Source organism: Mesoplodon mirus (genome assembly GCF_964341445.2).
Source record: "Mesoplodon mirus genome assembly, chromosome: 3".
In the NCBI taxonomy this organism is placed as follows: Eukaryota; Metazoa; Chordata; class Mammalia; order Artiodactyla; family Ziphiidae; genus Mesoplodon; species Mesoplodon mirus.
In genome coordinates, this window is record NC_138978.1 from 129,872,284 (window position 1) to 129,894,425 (window position 22,142).

Consider the following 22,142-nt stretch of genomic DNA (forward strand, 5'->3'; position numbering starts at 1 on the left):
TCTCAGGGAAGTGTTCCCAAAACATGTATATTTATAATGTATATAAAAGTTCCTTTCTGAGAGTGATGACCCAAACCCTCTGTATCCTAACACTTATTTTGTGCCCAGCACTGTGCTTGACACCCGGGGCCATAGAAAAATCTTCTACTCTTGGAAGAGTTGCAGAACCTGCCACCCAAAACATGCCAGCTCAGCATGAGGATTATTTTGAGCTAAAGGTGCTTGAAAAACAGCAGATGCAGGAAGGATGTTCTGATCTTCCCTTTTCTTCCTGAAAACAGGAGATATAACTCCCATATGAAAAATGCCCTCCCAATACCAGGAGAAAAGAAACGTTCTTATCATCAGGGATAGGAAGTCAAGGCTGAGAGAAATCTGTACAGACTTGTTAAAATAACTCATCTTCCTTTAGCCTCCTGACGTATTTTAGTTCCGTTTCCACAGCTGCCTCTTTCTTCAGCAGAGTTTAAAAGCATTTAGGTTTTGCCACTTCTTTGGGTCTTCATTTTTTTATGAAGGCTCCCGTGGCACTTAAAGCTTATATTAAATAAATGTGTTTACTTTTCTCCTGTTAATCTGTCTTATGTCAATTTAATTCTAAGGCCCAGCAGTAGACTGTAAGAGGGTCGAGGTAAAGTTTTGCCTCTGCTACACCTCCAGAGCTTAATATTTAGGGACAGATACACCCGTCCTACCTTAGGTACAAAGGAATAAGTAAGAACTTGGTGTATTTTACAGCAAGAGCACGTCCCACTTTGGAACTCCTTGATATATATTTGTGGAGTGAACAAATAAGTGAATCAATGAAATAGGAGTTTAGAGAGGAAGAGATGACTGTAAATGGGGCCATCAGGGGAGGCCTCTAAGTACTCTTCTGGGTGGACAAATAAAAATGGCCACTCTCCATGTGTATAAAACGACTTGTAATGTTTTATTCCTCTTGTTACAGCTATTTCACTTCTAGGAATTTATCTTAAGGGACTTGCCAGAGAGGCAAAAAAGAGATATATGTTCAACATGTTTATCATAGTGTAATTTATCATAGCAAAAAAGTGGAAACAATGTTAAGGTCCAATAGCAGGGAATTATAGTACTGAAATGATGGTCAGTCCACCCAATGGAATATTCTGCAGCCATTAAAATCAGTTGTAAGAGCACATGTTCTTGACTGGGGAAATATATGTGTGTGGTAGAATTATTAAAGGGGAAGAAAGCAGAATCCAAAAAAGGGTTAAGTCAATGATTATCCAAAAGTTGTAAAGGTGTTTGTGTGTGTCTATTATGACAGTGGTTCTCTGGAGTGAGATTAAAGGTAATTTTTATTTTCAACTTCCAGCTTTTCTAAAGCCCAGTTTAAAAAAAATAAAGGCCTTTTTCTTGCTGGCTTTTCAGGGAACTTGGGGTTTGTGGAGCTCTGTGGTCTGGTGGAAAGCCTTTATTTTGAGTTTTTCTTCTGAGCACAGGCAAAGTGGTGTAAGGTACACATCTGGACCTGGGACCACTACGGAGGGAAGAGGCCCAAAGGACGGGCAGAAGAAGAGCAATTTAACAATTACAAATGAAAAATAAACAGATGACACACTCTTTACCCAGCACATGGGAGGTACCCAGAGCAACTTCCTTGGGTGCCTCCAGGTCACTTCCCCTGATGGAGAGGTCAGGTGGCTTGGGGGGACAGTCTACCCCTCACTCCTAAACCCCTCGGCCTCCTGGATTCTTCTCAAACTCTTGGCAAATGCAGAGAGAAGGCTTACGAGCAAGGGCTGGAGGACCCAGCTGAGTGGCACCAGGGATGGCCAGGCCCAGCAGACAGGTGGGAGGCTTCATGGGGAGTGAATTTCCATCACAGAAAAAAAGTGACTTGCAGGGTGACCTATACTTATTCTCTCTCCCTCCTACCCTTCTCCTTGCCCTCCCAACCTTGGACCCAAGAAGTCTCTTCTGGAGGTGAGGCCTGGCCCAAGGCCCCACATAGAGGAAAAGGGGCATGTGGTGGGGTCAGAGGTTGGCAAAAGAAGCTTGCACCCTACTTTGAGGAGGACTGTGTTTGCCTCTTTGTACTAGGGTTTCGGTTTGCCAGCTGGTGTTGTCAAGGCACTGAGCTCTCGGAGGCCGGTGTCTGTTTTGTTCATCAGCCCCAGCAGTGTGTGAGACAAAGCAAGCGCTCGCTAAAGATTTGTTCCATGATTACTTTGTAAATGGTGAGTAGGCATGCGCGTGCTGGAACACCAGTCTTCCACCTCTAGGAGGCCTGAAGGCCAAAGCTGCTCAGTAGTAGAGAAGTCAAGCTGTGTGTATGGTAAAGCAAGTGCACGGGTTTGCCTGGTGTGGGCCTGGTGTCCATTGTGAATTAGGGACTTAATCCCAAATGGGGCATTTGCAGTGCAAATGGTTCTTCGTTAATGGTTCTTTGGTTCTTTTGTTAAAGAAGTCTGACATTTCTTCAGACTCCTGCCCAGGTTTTTTCTGTTTCCTCTTCTTCTTCCAAAGGTGATCCTTTCATTCATTCATTCATTCATTCATGCATTCAACTAGTATTGTTTGAGTACCATGTTCCAGAGTCTGTTCGAGACGCTGGGGATATAGAAGAACAAGAGACACCCGTGGGTGCTGGGGCGCATTGGCTGCTGACAGGCCGATGTGTTTACACTCAAGCGCTCTGTATGTTTATAAAGGTTTTCTGGAAACAAAGCCTTCAACTAGAAGAGAGTGCAGAAGCGTCAGACAGTGCAACAGGCCCTAAGTGAGACAGGACGGCATTTTCTCCATGCAGATGCAGGGGTGGAAGGGATGGAAAGGATGAAAAGCATAACAGTTATGTTAATAACAAGTTGGAGAGTTTAACGGTTTAGGAGACAAATGCAAGTAAGGTCATGTATTTGGTAGCCCTCCCCTGAGGGAGGGGGAAGAACAAGGGGTTAGAAGCAGTTCTCGGTGCTGCCTTTATGGTCTCTCCTCTCCCAGGGGATGGTCAGAGTTAGGTGGCCACTCCACCAGCTCTTCTGTTGAAGGCATTATGTCTAGAAAACCCTATGGCTCCTGGCTTCTTAAGAACTCATAGCTTCTGCTACAGTGGCCCAAAGGGAGCCCACGAGGGTCTGGTCTAGCATTTGGGGACAACAGAAAGGGGTAGCTGGAGCTGTGCGTGTCCAGGCCAGATGAGCAGAGTAGGAGATACGGATTCAGAGCAGGGCTGTGCCAGGAATAAAGAGTATGATTTGCTAAGACTGGCTGCTGCACTCTCTCTCGGACTGTGGAGCACTCGTTGATTGGACGGATGACGCACCGGCATCTCGGGAAGTGCCTCATGCTGCCCAAGGGAGTATCTTCAGGGGAGGGAAAGAGACTGTCCTTGAGGGTGGGGAACCCTAGGCCTTCTTCCAGTTTCTGACCTGTTTCTGCTTTCTTACCTGAGTGTATCCAGTTACAGGTGAGACAAGCACAGTTGTAACAAGGGGCTGTGTGTCCAGGCCCAAGCAATCCGCAGTGACTGTGAAGGCCTTTATTCTGTGCCAGCCCCAGAGGCACTGGACTGAGGGAGAGTCACCAGTCCAACAAAGCCATCACCACCTCAATACCTAGCTTCTTGACACGTTTCATGTGTGATCACCAGCCCTGTGACTCTCAGAGACGCAGGACAATGCCAGGGCTCTGGGACTGAGCCCAACATCCACCCACCCCCGCCCAAGCTTCTGAACTTGTTGGGGGCCAGCCCCACAGTGGGAGGAGACAGGCCTCATCCTAGGAAGGCCCTGGGGCCTGGGAGCAAGTCCTCGGCCAAGGTGTTGCTCTAGTGAGAGGGATCCGCCCCGGGCCTTGAATTGTTTCCCCCTCGGTTCAGAAGGATGCACTGGATAGAAGAATTCATGACTCTGAGTAGGAGAAAAGTGAACATTTAATGCCACCATAGTTTGATTCTTTTTAAACACCAGATTCTTTTTTGACAACATTTTTCACCTCATATGCCACAAAAAGTCAGAGATCATAGCCAGCAAACAATGTCTTCACACTGGAAATGGCACACAGTTTAATGAAGTCATGTCACCAGGTTTTGAGAACTATAACTTTCTTTTCCAGACTGTTCTCCAGTAGCCTGCTCACATATATCATGATCAAGCCAACAGCTAACTTATATCGCTATGCAAAGCCCCATACACAAAACCAGCCTGTTTGCAAATAGGCTGTTGGGACCTACCCAAGTACAGAATAGCTGAATTTCTGACTTTAACAAATGAATTTTATTAAAAGTTTTTAAGAGCAAACACTTGTAAGCTAAGAACTTAATTTTTAAAATGGCACCAATCTTTTATCCAAATAGTGAGTTTAAAACAATGACATTAAATACCACCATTGAATTTAAAGTAAGATTTTATGAACTTGTTTATGAATTCGCTGTTTCTGACACAATAAATGCACTTGGGCAGGTCTTGTCTCCAATTTTCAAAATGGCCCATTTCTACAGATTAGCATATTTATATACACATACATACATGACTAGAGCTGAAGGAACCACAAAGATCATTTAGCACACTGTCCTCCTTTTACAGATTAGGAAACTGTGTTCCAGAAAACTTGGGTAATATATCTAAGGCCATAGGACTATTGTCAAAACTGGAGTTAGAACGCAGGTTTTCTGTTCTATGTTCTTCCACCATGTCACATACCTTCTGTACACATGCATCCGTATACACCCCCGTGCACACACACGTCAGTACATCAGTGTGGTGTGTGTCCACATATCCACACAGACCTGGTGCAACAGCACCTCATGGGAAGAGTCCAAGATGTCGGACTCAGATCCCAGTTCTGCTATAAAACTACTCTGTGAACTTGGGCCGATCATTGGCTATTGACTTCAGTTTCTTCATCTAAAATGATTATCCCCAGCTCCTGAACAGAGCTTTCATTTCTTCAAAGCACTTCCCATCAACTATACCATTTTCTCTTTACACTCTCCCAGAAGGGCAGCTATTATGACCCCCAACCTTCCATTGGGGAGCCCGAGGCCCAGCAAAGTGAAGCGACTTGCCCAAGGTTGCATAGCGCATGAGGAAAGCAGGCCTGGAGCCTGGTTTCCTTACTCTGAGCTCAAGGCTTTTTCTCCTAGGTTTAGCTGCCTCTCAAATGAGACTACTGACCCCAGGCCCTCCTGGCCTCTCAGGGATCCAGTGAGGGGACAAGATGCTTTAAGTATTATGGGTTGTAAGACTCACTAAAGTGCTTTGGTTTGTCCAGAAAAAACAGGTACTATATATATCCAAGGTAAGGAACTTCAGTTTCCTTTTCCAGACCCCTTCAGTAACAGCAGGGGTGGGAGGTGGGACATCTTAGGGAAATGTAGGAACCTAATACTGTCTGCACTTTTCAGAAATTTAGTGTTGAACCAGCAGGAGAAGGCTGGATCCTCTTTCACTCAGGCCTGTGGAGGCTGATTTCCAAGACCGTTATCATCAAATTCAAAAGGAAATGATCTTTTCCTTTTCAGCTACTTACTTTAGAAACAAATTAGATTTTGAACTAAGCCCTGTACTTTGAGGATTGGATCCTAATCCCTGTTCTCCTGTTTTCTCTTTCCCCCTAGCTGCCTGTGTCTCTGTTAACAGAGCTTGCTAGAGTGAAGAGAAAAAACAGCCATAGGCAGATCCACCAAACTTACACTTTGATGCATAGCACTTGGATAGCATTTCCAACCATGGTGTATAAATAAATTATAAAACACGAGGCGCCACAAAACAACATCCTGAGTTTACAAATAAATTATAACTTCTTCATAAACTGAATATGACAATGTGGGGTGTTGGTTAGCGGTATGGGGAATGAAACAGTGAGCCTTTTTAGTTTCGAAGGTAATTTCTACATCTACATAAAATAGATGTGTGAGTGCCAGGATTTCAGCACTTGCCCTACACACATGGACATTGGGAACTGCATCTAGAAAATATTGATTATGTGCACTAAAGTCACCTCAAGCACTTCAAGTGTGTCCGATATTATGACATCATCTCTGGTTCCGAGCAGGGCCACCCCAATGCAGAATGCATTGTTTAGGGATGCATAAGCAGCTTCTAAAACTTTGCAAAAACTTCTTCTGAGAAGATGAGCTTCTCCTGGATTGGAATTATGCTGTTATCTGTAAATGACGAGCAGCTTGGAATAGATATGTATTTTGTCGGGAAGATTGCTAAGGGACACAATTTGTGAGTTTTTACCCACAAATGTTGACAGATCTTTGCTGGAGGAGGAGAAAGAGAGGTTATAATCCAAAAGAACACTATATTCAATTACCTGTCCACCCACTACTGCCCCCCCAAAAATAATTTTTTTAGACCATTTGCTGGCATTTGTCAATGAAACTGAGTATCGGTTTTGCTTCACTGGGCATAGAGAAAAGTGGGCTGCATGGGCCTTTCTTGGGCAGTCAAGTTTCAGTGTGGCAGTGTTGAGGAGCATGCCCTATGGGGGAAGATGGGCCGTACTGCCTGGGTGGCGGCAGGCAGGCCCCAGGGCCAGCGCCAATGGATGATTTATTCAGCATCAGTTTGTCAAGAACAGGGCTTTCAACGTGTTTCTTACTTTCATGGTTTCAGGGTTTAAAATACACTGCCTTTAAAAGTGAGGAAATCTTTAAATATGTGCTCAAGGAGTGGGGCTAATCTTCCAGCAGGAAAAGAACACTGAATAAATTCATGAATTCTTCTGGTTTCAATTTTGAAATTAACTCATCTTTAGTAATTTCTGTTACAGCCCAAACCCTTCTTGGAATAGGGATTTAAAAACATTCACCACATCATTATTTATGGTGGGAGCCTTGATTACAGATCAGCAGTGGCCAATGACACAGGCAACTGTGTGTAGAGCCAGGGTAACAAACGCTTGGGCTCTTGCAAGCCCTGCCTCTATCCCAAGAAACCCAGATCAGACAGCTGCTTTTGAATAGTAACACCTAAAAGGCTGATGGATTAACCAAAATTCATGATCAGCATCAGAATCTGAAGCCCAAGAAAGGGCTCTTGCTCAACATGAAGAGAAATCTGAGAACCGGCACAAGATATACATGTGTGTGTGTCAGACTTTTTGAACCACTGCCTGGATGGGTTTTGTGGCTATGATGAAGTCACCACCACCTTCCAGGAGCACAGACTCCAAGCTTAAGACTAATTTATGACAAATGGCGAGATTCCTGCCTGCTGAATTTCCCACTCTGGGCTGCATGGCATTTTATCCCAGCTCTCTCCTCTCCCCAGCATGGGGTCCCTTGTATGAGCCCCACCTGAGTCAACACAGGACCAACCTCTAGCATTTACATCTCAAGCTCCCCACCTTCAGAATAGCAACTGCAGATAAAACAACAGACAAGATGTTTCGATTTCAAATCTGGAAGAGATGAAAGTTAGTGAAAGCTTCCCCATGATGTAGAGGGGAATTCAAGGACAAGAATATCAAAAGTTGCAGCTCTCAGGCGGGGCTTGAAAGCCCAGGAGAAAGCAAACTCTCACTCTGTGGCAACATGAAACACCATCATGAAATGCAATATGGATTCACTCCCCGGAAACAACATCACTATTCCACTTTTGGGCGCTGAGTTTTGCTTCCACCTCACACTAAACTATTTGGAGAGGGGGACAGATTTCAGACAAAGAATTAAGCCTTCCACGTCTAAATGTTAATTTCAAATAAATATTTTTCTGGTCCTTTCATTTGTGGATAATAAAATGGAATAATGGGTTCTTTGACATTCCCTTTGCCTTCCTAGGTTTTCTGTCACAAAAACCACAAGGAGACCTGGACCTACCTCACACCTGGCCATTGAATGAGGTGTTCTTCAGTTATTAGAACTGCTACAGAACAGCTGACCAGCTGTACAATCAACTTATAGGTAGAACCAGGAAAAAGCACATTATAGCATAAAAATCATGATTCCTTCACATGGTTTACAAATACTTGGTGTGTTAAGATGTTTGTAGCTTACTTACGTTAGAAAAGAAAGGAAAAGAAAAATAAGGAAAAAAGCCAATGGACAACCTCCATGCCAAGTTGTTCTCCTACACCATGGCCGAAAGCGTCCTGTGAGAAGCTCCATGGTGTGGCATCTTGCGAGGCCAATCTGACTTGGTAAGAGAGCTCCTGGTCTCATTCAGCCCTTTGGCTATCTCATAAAGTTGCTACAAACATATAAAGCAGGTTTAGACAGGAGGCAAGCGGAAGGCCACTCCCCTAGGAAAGTTTCCACTGATCAAGATTTTAATTTCTGTAGATGTTTCCACTTAGTCTCACTCCAGGAGAGGCATGAAGGCCCCAGTGCTGTCCTGCTAAGGAAGTCAGCACAGTGAGTTAACCTGCAGGAAAGACATGGCCAGGGCCAGAGCTAAGGACACTGATTACTAATCAAATGCATTTGTTTCCAGCAAAGACTAGGATACTCACCTGTGACAATCCCTCAGTTAAAGGCTTTTCATGAAGTGGTGTATATCAAACCAGCAACCAAAGAGGTGCCGAATGGAAAACCCAAACAAACTCAACAGATTGGCATCCTTTGGGGTCCAGAAGCTTCCATTATGCTGCTGTTGAACAAGGCCATTAACACAAGTGCTGAGACCAGAGGTGCACCCAGAGCCATGGGGCTCCCCTGCAGAATGAGGTTAGGGTGTGGGACCCCTGCCTTCCAAGGGGACAGACACACTTGTTAAACTAGAGAGGGAAATGATCCGCTCTGGAGTAACTTTTCACCATATTGTAGCCCGTTTCAGCTATCAGATGGGAGTGCAGCTTCTATGTGCACCTCTGCATAGGAGCATGCTCTAACCAAACACAGAGCCAGACTTGTCATCCACGGAGCTGGTTTCCAGTCTAGGGGGCTGACTTCCCAAACAAAGCTAATGGGGCCGTCTGTGCCCTGTTCTTGACCAGTAAAGGACAAGTACTATGAAGCTCACAAGACTATGGTTCCCACTTACTGAGTTCAGCTGAGCTATGCTGGGCTACACGTGTCCTGAAGAGCACTGTCAAAGAAACGCAAAGGTTCCTTTTCCTTGGGGAGCAGTTGGGGCTGAGGAGTTGGTTAGCCAGGACTGCCTCGCCTGGAAATAGGCTCATGAAGATATGCTGCATTTGAGGGCAAAAAGAACAGGGAAAACCCTGGGCACCTCTATCAGTGGGCAGGCTGCAGGGGCCTGGGAGAGGGCCCTGACCTGGAAGGTAGGCAAACACCCTGCTGTTCCACAGCTGTTATTAGACAATCCCTTGACCACTCTGTGCCTGGGTTTCCATCACTAAAATGGGTATAATAGTCCCTAAGGGAATTGTGGCAGGGATGAACGTCTCAATTTGAGAATGAGGTCCAAAGTCAAGCCCTGTACATCCATATGCATGAAACTCTGTGCCCTGCCTTGCTACAGGTGTGTGATGTATGACAGGAAAACTTTCTCTGCCTTCAGGTGTCAAGGTTGAGTGGCCAAGCCTAGTTGTTTCTTGGGATGGAGGCTTTGGTTCACACGAGGACTGGAACTTCTTGCATTTAAGCAGCACCCTGGGCAACAGAAAAGTTGTGCAACCTCACATCCATCCTTGCTCTGGACCAGTACTGTTGGGGTCTCTGAGCATCTACAAGCCCAAGAATGTCTCCAAACTGGGAAAAATCCTCTGCTCTAATAAATTTGCAAAACTAGGGAGCAAAACAATATGGCTCTGCTGAATTGGTTCAAGGTCTCAATCCATAGTCTTTGGAATAAAAATGAATATGAAAAATGTTATGAGGGCCATGAAAACCCTGGATTCGTGGGTAAAGGAACTAGTATATGTGTTCAGGACTTAGAGGGGAAACTATTCGGAACAAACATCCCACCCAAAGGATAAGCAGGGCCCAGGTCATAGAGGCTCCTTTCCCCCTAGAGACGCACCCCTTTCCCCTCTCTTTTCTCTCAAGCTCACGTGCACCTGCTCCATGATCGACCTCCGAGTCTGCCCGCTGACCCTGCCACTCATAGGAGCTGGCATTGAGCATCACCCGCTGTTCCAACCTTCTTTGGAAACACACTGGCTTGTGCCCGGAAGTCTCTATCTTCTGTTTGAGTGGCCTTCCCAGCAGAACCATAGCAGACAGTTAACATTTATTCATATGCCATACCGATTAGGAAATAGCTCTACAAACACAACTTACTTCGAAACAGCAAGTCAGAAATAGGATAAAACACCAAGAGAAAACGAGCTGTAAATACATTGCAAAAATGTGTTTGATTTTCTTTTTTGTTCGTTTTGTTGTTTTCATCTTGACTAGCACCATCTGTACACAAGAAAGTATGAACATAAATGTTTGGATAATAACAAAGATTTGCAAGGCACTTCATCAGTCATTCGGAGAAACTTGTTTTGTTTTTGCTTTCCACAGCAATCCCACGTCCACCCTCGCCTTTTCTCACAAACCAGGAGAAGAGTGAGGTCTCTTTTGCCAGTTCTTATGTACAAACAAGTTCTTTAAAGTTCCTCAAAGTGCTTTTTCAGTCTCACGGGGGCTTCCACGTCCCTTGGGTTTCCCATCATTTTCTCCTCTCCTGTGTGTTTGGTGTTTGCACCTTTCCTACAGAAAACAAAAGAAAAATCGCCTTCCGCTCCACGCTCACTCCAGACTTGCCACCAACCTTCGTCCTCCTTCCGTGGTCACTGAGCGCGGCCAGCACCGAGGGCCCGCCGAGCGCGGCTGCCTGTGGATCGGGAGCGAGGGCCGGCCGGGCGGCGGCTCCCGTCAGCGGCGCCGGGAGGTGATGTCGAAGCAGGTGATCATCATGAGGTGCGCCTTGCAGAAGTTGACGCGGCTCTCCAGGCGCTCTGTCACGCACTCCAGTGCTTCCAGGTACTCCAGGGAATCCAGCTCCAGAACCTGCTCCAAGTCAACTGCAAAGAAGGAGAAGCCCGATGGAGACGCGCGGCCAGCGGGGAAGGGTGATCAGACGGCTCAGCTGTGCCGGCCCGTGGCTGCTGCACCTGCGCCTGTACCTGCGCCTGTACCTGCACCTGCACCTGCACTTGTACCTGTACCTGCACCTGCACCTGTACTTGCACCTGCACCTGCGCCTGTACCCACACCTGCGACTGTACCTGCACCTGCGCCTGTAGCCGCACCTGCGCCTGTACCCGCACCTGCGACTGTACCTGCACCTGCGCCTGTACCCGCACCTGCGACTGTACCTGCACCTGCGCCTGTACCTGCACCTGCGCCTGTACCTGCACCTGCGCCTGCGCCGGAAGGTCTTAGGCAGTGCTGCCACACCCTCCTGCCCAACCCTCTGCCGCTCTCAGGTCGAGAACAGAACACTTTACTACCTGTAGTTATATTGGGGCCCTTCGTTCCAATGATAATGTTAGACCCCTGACATTTTATTGCGACTCCACTGAGGGACAAAGTGACATCAAGCTCTCCCCACCTCCACCATCTCCATGACAGGATTTGGGACTCTACCAGCACCATTTTCTTTATTAACTAGAAAATAAATAAAGCTTCAGGCTGAGGTGTGGAGAAGCCCTTCCTTTTTGGGGTCTCACCTGAATGACGTTTACGCCTCTGCCTGCTGATATAAGTGTGTTGCTCTCTGGTTAGTCCTCCACACAGCTGTGTGCAGCTGCCTCTCTAAGCAGCGACCCTGCCTCTTGGCATTTCCTGTACAGTTTCATATACTCACTGGTCTTTTGGGAACTAGGGTGGTGATGGAATCTATGTTAATAATTACGATTCTTAGACTCATAGACTTAAAGAACGGACTTGTGGTTGCCAAGGGGGTGGGGGGGGGTAGGTAGGGGTGGACTGGGAGTTTGGGATTAGCAGATGCAAACTAGTATATATAGGATGAATAAACAACAAGGTCCTCCTGTATAGCACAGGGAACTACATTCAGTATCCTGTGATAAACCATAATGGAAAAAATATTAAAAAGAATATAGATGTAAGTGTGTGTGTCACTTTGCTGTACAGCAGAAATTAACACATTGTAAATCAACTATACTTTAATGAAAAATAATAATAATTACGATTCTGTGCTCAGAAGCTGAGATTTAGGACCCAGATGCTGTCCCTAATGTTCAGGCCTGCAAAGAGTTAAAAGTCTGTTTCCTTCAGTTCCTCAAGGGCAATTATCCGAGGCCACCCTCTCCTGGCCCCCAGCCACTACTTGGTCCAGTGGTGACTGGGCAGGGGGGTAGGCTGCTACAGAGTGCCCAGCATGGAGAGGACAGGCATGGGCAGCAGCCAGGGCAGTGGGGGTGGCCCTGGAATCCAAGGCAGGAGACCTGCACTTGACTCCCAGGTCGGCCATGCCTAATCTTTGCTGGCAAACGGTCCTTAAAAGTAACAGGAGAATCATAACCCTAGTCTGCCTACTTTCCTAACTAGAGTTGCCATGAAGAGTAGAACCAAAAAGAGACGATGAATGTGAATGTGGTCTGAGAACTGTAACAAGCTACAGGAACATCAAGGGCTGAAATCAAGGCTGACTTCTTTTATAGGAGACTTAACTGAGCTCACAGAAGTGAGGCATCCTGCTCAGGGTTACGCAGTTAATAAGGACCGGGGCTGGGAATGCGGCTGAGGCTCCTGAATACCAGTCTAATATTTAAAAACCAAACAAAACCCCTCACCATACCATAACCACATCAGCTGTATTATTGGATCACCTTGAAAATTTTAAAAAATGGATTCCAGAACATTTATTTCTAGCCAACACCCAGTCTATTACCCACACCCAGGGAATAGTCAGAATACAGTCTCATTGATTTTTGCGGGGGTCATTTTTGGTTTCAATTCATCTTGAAGAAACAATCTGTGTTTCTCCTTTCACATGGCCTTCTATTCATTACCTTTCTCAGCATCAAAAAAATCCCTGATTCCTGACATGAACAAAGGCAAGAAGGAAGGGATCGTTTCCTGGAAGCATCTACATATGTACCAACGACGTTTAAGCTGCTCCCATCCTGGGAAAAATGTGACTTTGTAAGATGAAGACAATTATCAAGCCTGCCTTAGGCGTAAATAGCTCTCAGAAAATGTTAATGAAAACAGCAAAAAGGAAGAGGAACTGCTGAATGGGCACCCCTGGGATCTTGAAGTGCCTGAGGATTCATGGAAGAAGGAAAAGGGTGTGCACACATGGGAGGAACACAGCATTAGGCTCCATGTTTATGCCGCAGCCAGACTTCAGCTAATGTCCTTGTTCGTGTCTTGTCTGCCCTATCACAGCCTTAGATGGGAATACCCTGGAGAGCAGGAGTTCATGTCTCTGACCAGATTTCTAACAAGGGACCTACCTTGCTGCATCATGCAAGCAGGTGCTGAGGAAATGTCTCCTGTTGAGATAGCTATTTTGTTAACTCTGGGATAATACAAACACTAATTACTACCAGACATTGCTGCTCCATCATGGGCAGGCAGTGTAACCAGCACTCGACTGATAGTAACTCGCTCACTCTCATACTCTCACAGCAACCTTCTGAGGTAGGCACCATTATGTGCCTACCATTTAACAGTTAAGGAAATCAAGGCTCAGAGAGGTTAAGCGTCTTACCCAAGGTCTCACAGCCAGCATCCAAAGTGGGTCTGCATGACTGTGGTTGTCACCACAAATGGTACAATTCAACAAGGTGAGATGCATCACAGACTGGTCCCAGTGACCTGTCCTCTTTTTTTTTTTTTTTTTTTTTTGCGGTACGCGGGCCTCTCACTGTTGTGGCCTCTCCCGTTGCGGAGCACAGGCTCTGGACGCGCAGGCTCAGTGGCCGTGGCTCACGGGCCCAGCCGCTCCACGGCATGTGGGATCTTCCCAGACCAGGGCACGAACCCGCGTCCCCTGCATCGGCAGGCGGACTCTCAACCACTGCGCCACCAGGGAAGCCCCTCCTCTAGGTTCTTTTTAGCCTCATATGCACTCATGAGGTACTCAGGGGAGATGTTACTACCTCAGCGCTATGGAAAAGAAGCCGCCTGAAGACATACTGTGAAAGTGGCAGGGCACAGCTAGAAGGCCAGCAAATTCTGTCCTTTCTTCTTTGCCCAGGATCATTTCACCCAGTATTTCTTAAACCTAAGCCCCAGACTCTGCCTGTCATGCTCCCGGCACTGGCCTGGGAATGCTGGGGAGAGGGTGATGTGACCTTCAGGGGACAGTCGTGAAGAGAGGGAGGCACAGGGAGGCTGAGGGACTGGAGGGAAGAGCTGGTGAGTGCCGGACGGGCAAGGAGGGAAAGGAATTTTAGTGTAAGTAATGTATTTTATTTCAGAGACTGTCATCTAGCATTGGGCCCCCATATCAATGAAACAGTTGGGACCAGATTTGAGCTTTATTTTGTGGTAAATGGAATGGTTCGAAACCAATAAATAAGAAACAATTGAATCCATCTTTCAAAGGGAGCACAATTGTTCTGAATTGTTATTAGACGGTTACTGTCATCCTGGGCTTTCTATTAAATGGAAATAACACTGTGAATGTTATTCTTTTCACTCAGAAATGTTTTTCTTGCTTTCTGGGTTCTTTTTGAGGCTTTTCTAGGATTGCACATTCTACCCTATTAAGCACTCTATAAATTCTTGTCTATTTCAGGCTAGATATGCAATGTGATTTTGTGGCCGGGGAGCAGATTGGTAATATAGCCTTCATGTCTGGGTGATCGTCCACCACATGTAGGGGGAAAAAAAATCTCATTTTCAGGTGCTTTGGACTGAGACACATAAGAAATAATCGTGCAAGAGCAATACTCACCGCCCTGCTGCTGCTCACACCCCTCCCACCTGCCCCCCGCAGAGCGGGATTGCACTCAGGGAGGCCATCTCCAGCCAAGGGGCGTGGAAGGCCCTCGGGTTCAGACAGCGTCTGTGTCCCTCTCAGCCTGGCCTGTTTAAGTGGTGAACCCAGGAGTCGCAGTGATGGGCCTTACATTCGCTGAGCCACTTGTTAGGATCCAGCATCAGATACTGTTTCGTCATCTCCAGCTCCTTCATCAGCCACTCGTACTTGGCTCGGACCTCGGCAATTCTCTGCTGGCGATGCTCCAGAATTTTCAGCTTTGCATTGAAGCACATGACCTCCTAGTACACAGATGGGAAGGAGATGGGGGTGGAGGGGGGAGGAGAAAGGACCTTCAGCTCAAATCCAACCCAGGCAACCTCTTCTGGAAAGGAATACTTGTGCTTATGGTCAGTGCAAAAGGAGCAGGTCACTGGGAAGTTTGGGAGGGAGCTGGGGGCTCAGCTCAGACAGCCCACTCACAAGGTAGGGCTATCCCTGGCATATCTCAAATTTAGAAGGCGGCTGGCGCTCCAAGCTGGATCCAGGAGAGCCTTCAGAGGTCTCCGGGCAGAGAAACAGGCTGCTCTCCCGAGCTGGGTGCATGGGCCCGCCTCCCGCCGGAAGCCGCTGGGAGTCTCGGTGGCCTGCGCCCTCCTCTCGGGCCGCGGCCTCAGCGTCAGCCCGGGGACCTCCTGGGGGACCGCCACCGCGTGGGGAGGGGGAGGCGCACCTTGCTGCTGCCCCCTCGTCGCCGCTGCAGACGCTCCACGTCGTCGATTTCATAGACTTTAATCTCAAAAGGTTCCCCGAGGCCTCTCTGGGTGCTGCGCAAGGGGCCGTCCACCCAACGGACCCCTGCGCTGTTGGCCGGTTTCCTCACAGGGGAGGGGGTGTCAAGGGACAGCGCCGGGATGAGCCTCCGTCTCTGGGAACCTAGAGATTAAGCCTAAAGTTAATCGTTTTGAATTTCTATCTTTTTTTTTTTAACATCTTTATTGGAGTATAATTGCTTTACAATGGTGTTAGTTTCTGCTTTATAACAAAGTGAATTAGTTATACATATACATATGTTCCCACATCTCTTCCCTCTTGCGTCTCCCTCCTTCCCACTCTCCCTATCCCACCCTCTAGGTGGTCACAAAGCACCAAGCTGATCTCCCTGTGTTATGCGGCTGCTTTCCACTAGCTATCTGTTTTACATTTGGTAATATACATATGTTCATGCCACTCTCTCACTTTGTCACAGCTTACCCTTCCCCCTCCCCATGTCCTCAAGTCCATTCTCTAGTAGGTCTGTGTCTTTATTCCCGTCTTACCCCTAGGTTCTTCATTACCTTTTTTTTCCCCTTAGATTCCATATATATGTGTTAGCATACGGTATTTGTTTTTCTCTTTCTGACTTACTTCACTCTGTATGACAGACTCTAGGTCCATCCACCTCACTACAAATAACTCAATTTCGTTTCTTTTTATGGCTGAGTAATATTCCATTGTATATATGTGCCACATCTTCTTTATCCATTCATCTGTTGATGGGCACTTAGGTTGCCTCCATGTCCTGGCTATTGTAAATAGAGTTGCAATGAACATTGTGGTACATGACTCTTTGAATTATGGTTTTCTCAGGGTATATGCCCAGTAGTGGGATTGCTGGGCCGTATGGTAATTCTATTTGCAGTTTTTTAAGGAACCTGCACACTGTTCTCCATAGTGACTGTATCAATTTACATTCCCACCAACAGTGCAAGAGGGTTCCTTTTTTGAATTTCTATCTTTTAAATGTAGTTTTGATGCAAGGGCTGGCGGCGTGACAGGGCTGTCGGAGCCTGTGGCAGAGATGTGTTTGAACCCCTCCAACCTCCCACCTCCCGCCTCAGCAGCCACTTCCTTACCTGGCACTTGCTTTACCTCCTCAAGCTCAGATGTCCCCCCTCACCTGTCGAGCCACCTGTGGTCTCCCCCCTGAAACACACAGGCTGGAGGACACGAGAACTGAGAGTCACCCTGGCCACACCCTCAGCATGGACAAGGGTTACCGTGAAATTAGAGACATTCCATTAGCGAGAAAAGATCCTAGTGTTTGGTATTGTGGTAGGAGTTTATTTGCTTCTAACAACAACACTGGAATAAGCACTGATTATGCCAGGCCCTACTTATCGTGCCTTACACACTGTGATGGAGACTGCTAGCTGCCCCCCAGTACCTGCCCTCCTCTTCTTCCTCTGCAGAAGACCCCGAGTTGGAGCAGGGCACACGACAACCCAGCTGTACCCTGTGTGGTACATGTGACTTAAGCTCCACCAGTGCAATAGAAGCAGAAGTGCCCTGTGTAACAGCTAGAAAGTGTCCTGAAAGGGTGAGGTCTGCTCTCCTCATCCTCTCACCTTTGTCCTGGATGGAATATGGGCCTGCTGGCCGGTCCATGACATGAAGATCATAAACAACAGAAAAACAAGAGAAGGAACCTGGATTCCTGACACCCTGGAGACCTTCACAGTGGTACATGTGTTACAACTGAACCTACATTGACACGTCATTATCCATACGGATACAGATACCCAGGGTCCATAGTTTACACTGGGGTTCACTCTTGGTGTTTACATCCTGTGGTTTGGACAAATGTGCAATGATATGTATCCACCATGATACAATCACACAGAGTGTTTTCCCTGCCCTTAAAACCCCCTACACAGACTTTTACATGAGAAATTAATCTCTATATTGTTATTAGGGTTTTCTGTCACAGACAAGCCTAGTATCTAATTTAATTCTCACAGAAGCAGAAAACTAAGGTACAAAAGACTTCAGTAACTTGCCCAAAGTCTCAGTATTCCCTTGTTTAGAAAATACATTGCTGGGGGCTTCCCTGGTGGCGCAGCGGTTGAGAGTCCGCCTGCAGATGCAGGGGACACAGGTTTGTGCCCCGGTCCGGGAAGATCCCACATGCTGCGGAGCAGCTGGGCCCATGAGCCATGGCCGCTGAGCCTGCACGTCCGGAGCCTGTGCTCCGCAATGGGAGAGGCCACAACAGTGAGAGGCCCACGTACCGCAAAAAAAAAAAAAAAAAAAGTCCATTGCCCGCATTCTCCACCAAAATAAAATATATATATATATCAGATAATAAATGATTTCCCCAAAGGATGGGTTATGATTAAACATCACAGAACTTGGCACATAGTAGGTGCTCACTGAACATGAATATCCTTTTGATTGTTTTTCTTCATAATCTATTTGAGGAGATGAAAAATACACAGAAATCAGAGACTATATGGTTAGGCCATTTAAGATGGATGTTCTCTTGTTCTCTATAAATCCCTTGCTTGAGCAGTCCCTGCTTCACTCACATGACTACCCAATCCTCTTAATTACAGGGCTTAATCAGTCCCTGATAACCAATGAGCCCACCTGACATCAATTCCCCCTATAAATGGTAGCTTCCTTCTCCCCCGAGTAGTGAAGACTATTGCCATATCTTGTCTGCCGTACATGGTGGGGTGTCGCTCCAGGACCCTTTGCGTCAGATCCCTCTGACCAGTAAACCACTGATGTCTCTGTTGCTGTCTCTGGGCTCTTCCTTCGGTCTCGAGGCTGGGTAACTGCAAGGCCTGTGGGCCTGCAGGGTGCATCCCAAGAACTGGCGAGCCTAGCTGGGAGACCGAGGAAACTCCTGTGAGTGCTGAGATGTTGGGGGAAAAGGACGGGAATGGACAGTTGCAGGGGTAATCCAGAGGAGGCTGTCTATTCACATGGTAGGGCCCAGAGGCTTCAGGGATAATCCCGCGGTGGGGCCCTGTGGCAGCTGTCTACCGTGGGAGATGTCTTTCTGTTCTATTCTATTAATGCTATCTTCTTAACCTCCGGGTCTCTTTCCAGTTTAAAAGTAGCAGCCCTGTGCTCGTGGTTCATCTGACGGCCCAAGGATGGCTGGTGAATACAGACAAAATGCAAGGACCTGGATTACCTATCAAGGGTGTCATCTGGTCGGGTAAGACAAGCAAACCCCCAACCTACCATGCCTCAACGATTACAGGCCCAGGCTTGAGGGATATTAACTCAGGAACTGGCTTGTGAATCGGATGTGGCCAGTTACCCAGAAGGGTTTAGTTGGGGCCCATGGCAACGGCAAACGAATAAGAGCGCCCTTGGGCCTCTGGTCCCAGCTCTGGCAGGAGGCAGAGCAATGGTACAGTGTGGTGGCAGCAACAGCTCTCTGCTGTCTACAGCGCATTACAACAGGTGGAAGACGTTACAAAAGGCCCACCCAGCCATGCAAACAACCACTATCTGGTGTCTAGGACAGCTGAGCATGATATACGGGGCCCCCATGGACACTGACAGTGACCAAGGACCATGCAGTTCAGGAATGGGCTGATAAACGTGACATACCCTGGCATTTCCACCTGCCTTACGACCCCACTGCTGCCAGGCTAATGGAAAGGATGACTGGGCTACTTAAACAACAATTGAGATGGGAACTTGCTCTCTCAACATGTGGGCCAGGAGACTCACTCAAGCCCTAGGAGCTACCATTGAACATCCCAGGAGCAATCGTCCCAGTGCTGACGCCATGTTAACCCAGAGGAAACTAGTCAACACAACCTGAGTTCAACAGTTGCCCACCGAAGGACCGTTGCCAACTACTGGTCAGGACAACAATTCGCTTTGGCCCTGGCCACAGGATCTACCCCCAGGGGAACATGTTCTAAAATGGTCTTGAGGCTGACAGGTAAGCCCCTTGTGGTTTGGGTTTGCTGCCTCGGGGGGAATAGGATTAGAAAGGGACCTACAGGTTTTACCTGTCTTCTACCTGCACTCCCCCCTGCCGCAGACTACTAAGGGAATTAATCCAAGGCGCCTACTGGAGAAAGGCACCATTCTATCACATTGCCTCTCCAGTATTCAGCACCGGCTGTAGGGACTGGGGGTGGACAGGCAATATGGTACTGCAGGCCAGGATGAAAACCACGGGCAGGGGTGGTGATATCTCAGGATGCTGACACTGCTTGTTATTTTGCTTAATCACTATCTTCCCTGTAATCTGTCTGTTCAACATCTTACATTTCATCCCTAGTCTGAGAGAGGTAATCTGTTTGTGGACTGGGTGACAACGGTGGCCTCACTACAAAATGAGTTTGATTGCTGGGTCTACAGCGAGATGCCGCTGTCGTCCTCCTGTGAACTTCCATGAAAAATCGACCGGATAAGCACCTGGCTCCAATGATTGCCCACCTCTTGGGCTCTTTTTTTTTTTTTTTCTGTGGTACATGGGCCTCTCACTGCTGTGGCCTCCCCCGCCGCAGAGCACAGGCTCCGGATGCACAGGCTCAGTGGCCATGGCTCACGGGCCCAGCCGCTCCACGACATGTGGGATCCTCCCGGACCGGGGCACGAACCCGTGTCCCCTGCATCGGCAGGTGGACTCTCAACCACTGCACCACCAGGGAAGCCCCCCTCTTTGGCTCTTGATACTCTTTAGCTGCTGGTGTCTGTACTGCATTTGTGGTATTTGGTTGCAGTGCACCTCTACACACCTGACGCCAGGGATATCGCAGAAGAGGGGTGGACCAAGATCGTAAGGGTGGTGCAGGGTATGTACGGGTAGACTGTATGGTGAAGCCATTTAAGATGGCTATTCTCTTGCTCTCTGTACATCCGCTGCTTGCCCAGTCCCTGCTTCACTCACGTGACTATTCAATCCTCTTTATCAGAGGGCTTACTCAGTCCTGATGAGCCCACCTGACATCAATTCCCTCTATAAATGGTAGCCTCCTTCTCCCCTGAGTAGTGGAGACTGTTTCCGTGTCCTGCCTGCCGAACAAGGTGGGGTGTGGCTTCAGGACCCTTTGTGTAGGATCCCCTGTCCAAACACCACTGATGTCTCTGTCGCTGTCTCTGGGCTCTTCCTTCGGTCTCAAGGCTGGACAACTACAAGGCTTGCAGGCCTGCGGGGTGCAGCCCAACAGATAACATGAGCTTTGTGCCCTTGGAGGCAGGTCTCTAGAGGATTATAAAAGCAATCACCATAGGACTGGCAGGGCTGGGGGCACCACTGTACCAAGCACCACCTTTTCTGGTGACTGGTGGCATGAGTGAGTGAAGCCAGGCCCTGGCTTCTGAGGACGGGGCCTAATCTTTTCACCCACATCTGAAGTGGATCTAGCCTCGTGCTTTGGGCAACTACCATGTTTGTTCCCCTGGTTCTGGCCCCTCTCCCGCTGGGAGGCTGTGGGCCTGGCCCCCTGGGAGGGAAGCTTGGGCCTGTAGGTGGTGGTGTTCCCTCAAACAGCTGCATCTCCTGAGGCACACCCACCTGGCAGCTCCTCCCTCTAGTAAGGGGCATCTAGGAGGCTTGCTTTCTCCTGGAAGGAGGATGGTTGGGAAACGTGACACCATCGCAACCGGTTTATCTTGGCGCTGAAGGGAGCCCCATCTAATTTAACTCAGGATTGATGTGTGGTCCCTCCTGAGTCCGAGGAAAGAAGATGGAGTCTGCCTGAAGCCGTGGCTACCTGCACTTAGAGTCTGGGCTGATTCTGCTTTTAAATAGAGTGGACTCCATCCAGTCAGACTTCAGTGAGAGAGGGAGAGCAAGAGAGCTTACACGCCATGACACAGCAGCAGTCAGATGGGGCTGCTGCAGAGCATGTAGGGAGGCCGAGGAATGCTGAGCATCAGTGGGAGGATGTCCAGCTCTTGGAGGCAGGGAGAGTCTGAGCATCTTTCAAGTGGAGACCGGGCCTGGCCACCAGGCAGCCCGAGTTCCTCAGGCTGCAAACACTCATGATAGGGCTCCCAGTAGCCCTCTTCCCTCAGTTGGATAATGTGTACTCAGCCCCTAGGAAGGGTGACTGGTCCTCCCCCTCACCTCCCCTGACCCCAAGGACAAGTCAGGGAGCAACGACCCCTCTAAAAGCGAGGTCAGTCATGTATGGGCATCTCAGTCATTTAATCCACTGGGTGCATGTGTTCAGACATTTCTGGGATGACTCTTCTAAGGATCTGTTTACGTGAGAAACAGGGGAGGAACTGAGGAGGGTCATGAGATTGGTGGTGTATCAGTTACCTATCACCGTGTAACAAATTAGCCTAAACCCAGCAGCTACATTCCTGTGAGGCAGGGAGCTGGGAGCAGCTTATTTACCTGGGCGGTTCTGGCTCAGGGTCTCTCGTGAGCTGCAGTCAAGCTGTCAGATGGTGCTGCCATCATCTGAAGGCTTGACTAGGGCTGCAGCATCCACTTCTAAGCTCACTCATGTGGCTGTTGGCCAGAGTTTCAGTTCATTGCCTGGTGGGCCTCTCCACAGGGCTACTTATGGCATAGTAGCTGGTTTACCCAGAGTGGGAAAGAGCAGCTACCGTGTCTTTCACAGCCTAATT

General features: G+C 48.1%; 1 protein-coding gene across 1 annotated transcript in view; it reads right to left on the reverse strand.

Moving 5' to 3' along the window:
• Positions 1–10,470: 10,470 nt before the first annotated feature.
• The window catches only part of KIF26B (kinesin family member 26B), a 504,702-nt gene continuing 493,030 nt past the window's right edge, over positions 10,471–22,142 (reverse strand). Inside the window, exons 13-15 of the mRNA XM_082612029.1 lie at positions 15,496–15,698; positions 14,914–15,064; positions 10,471–10,887 (exon numbers count right to left, since the gene is read on the reverse strand). Coding sequence (XP_082468155.1) covers positions 10,739–10,887; positions 14,914–15,064; positions 15,496–15,698 — 503 coding nt within the window. The 3' untranslated portion in view covers positions 10,471–10,738. The remainder of the gene's footprint in view (positions 10,888–14,913; positions 15,065–15,495; positions 15,699–22,142) is intronic.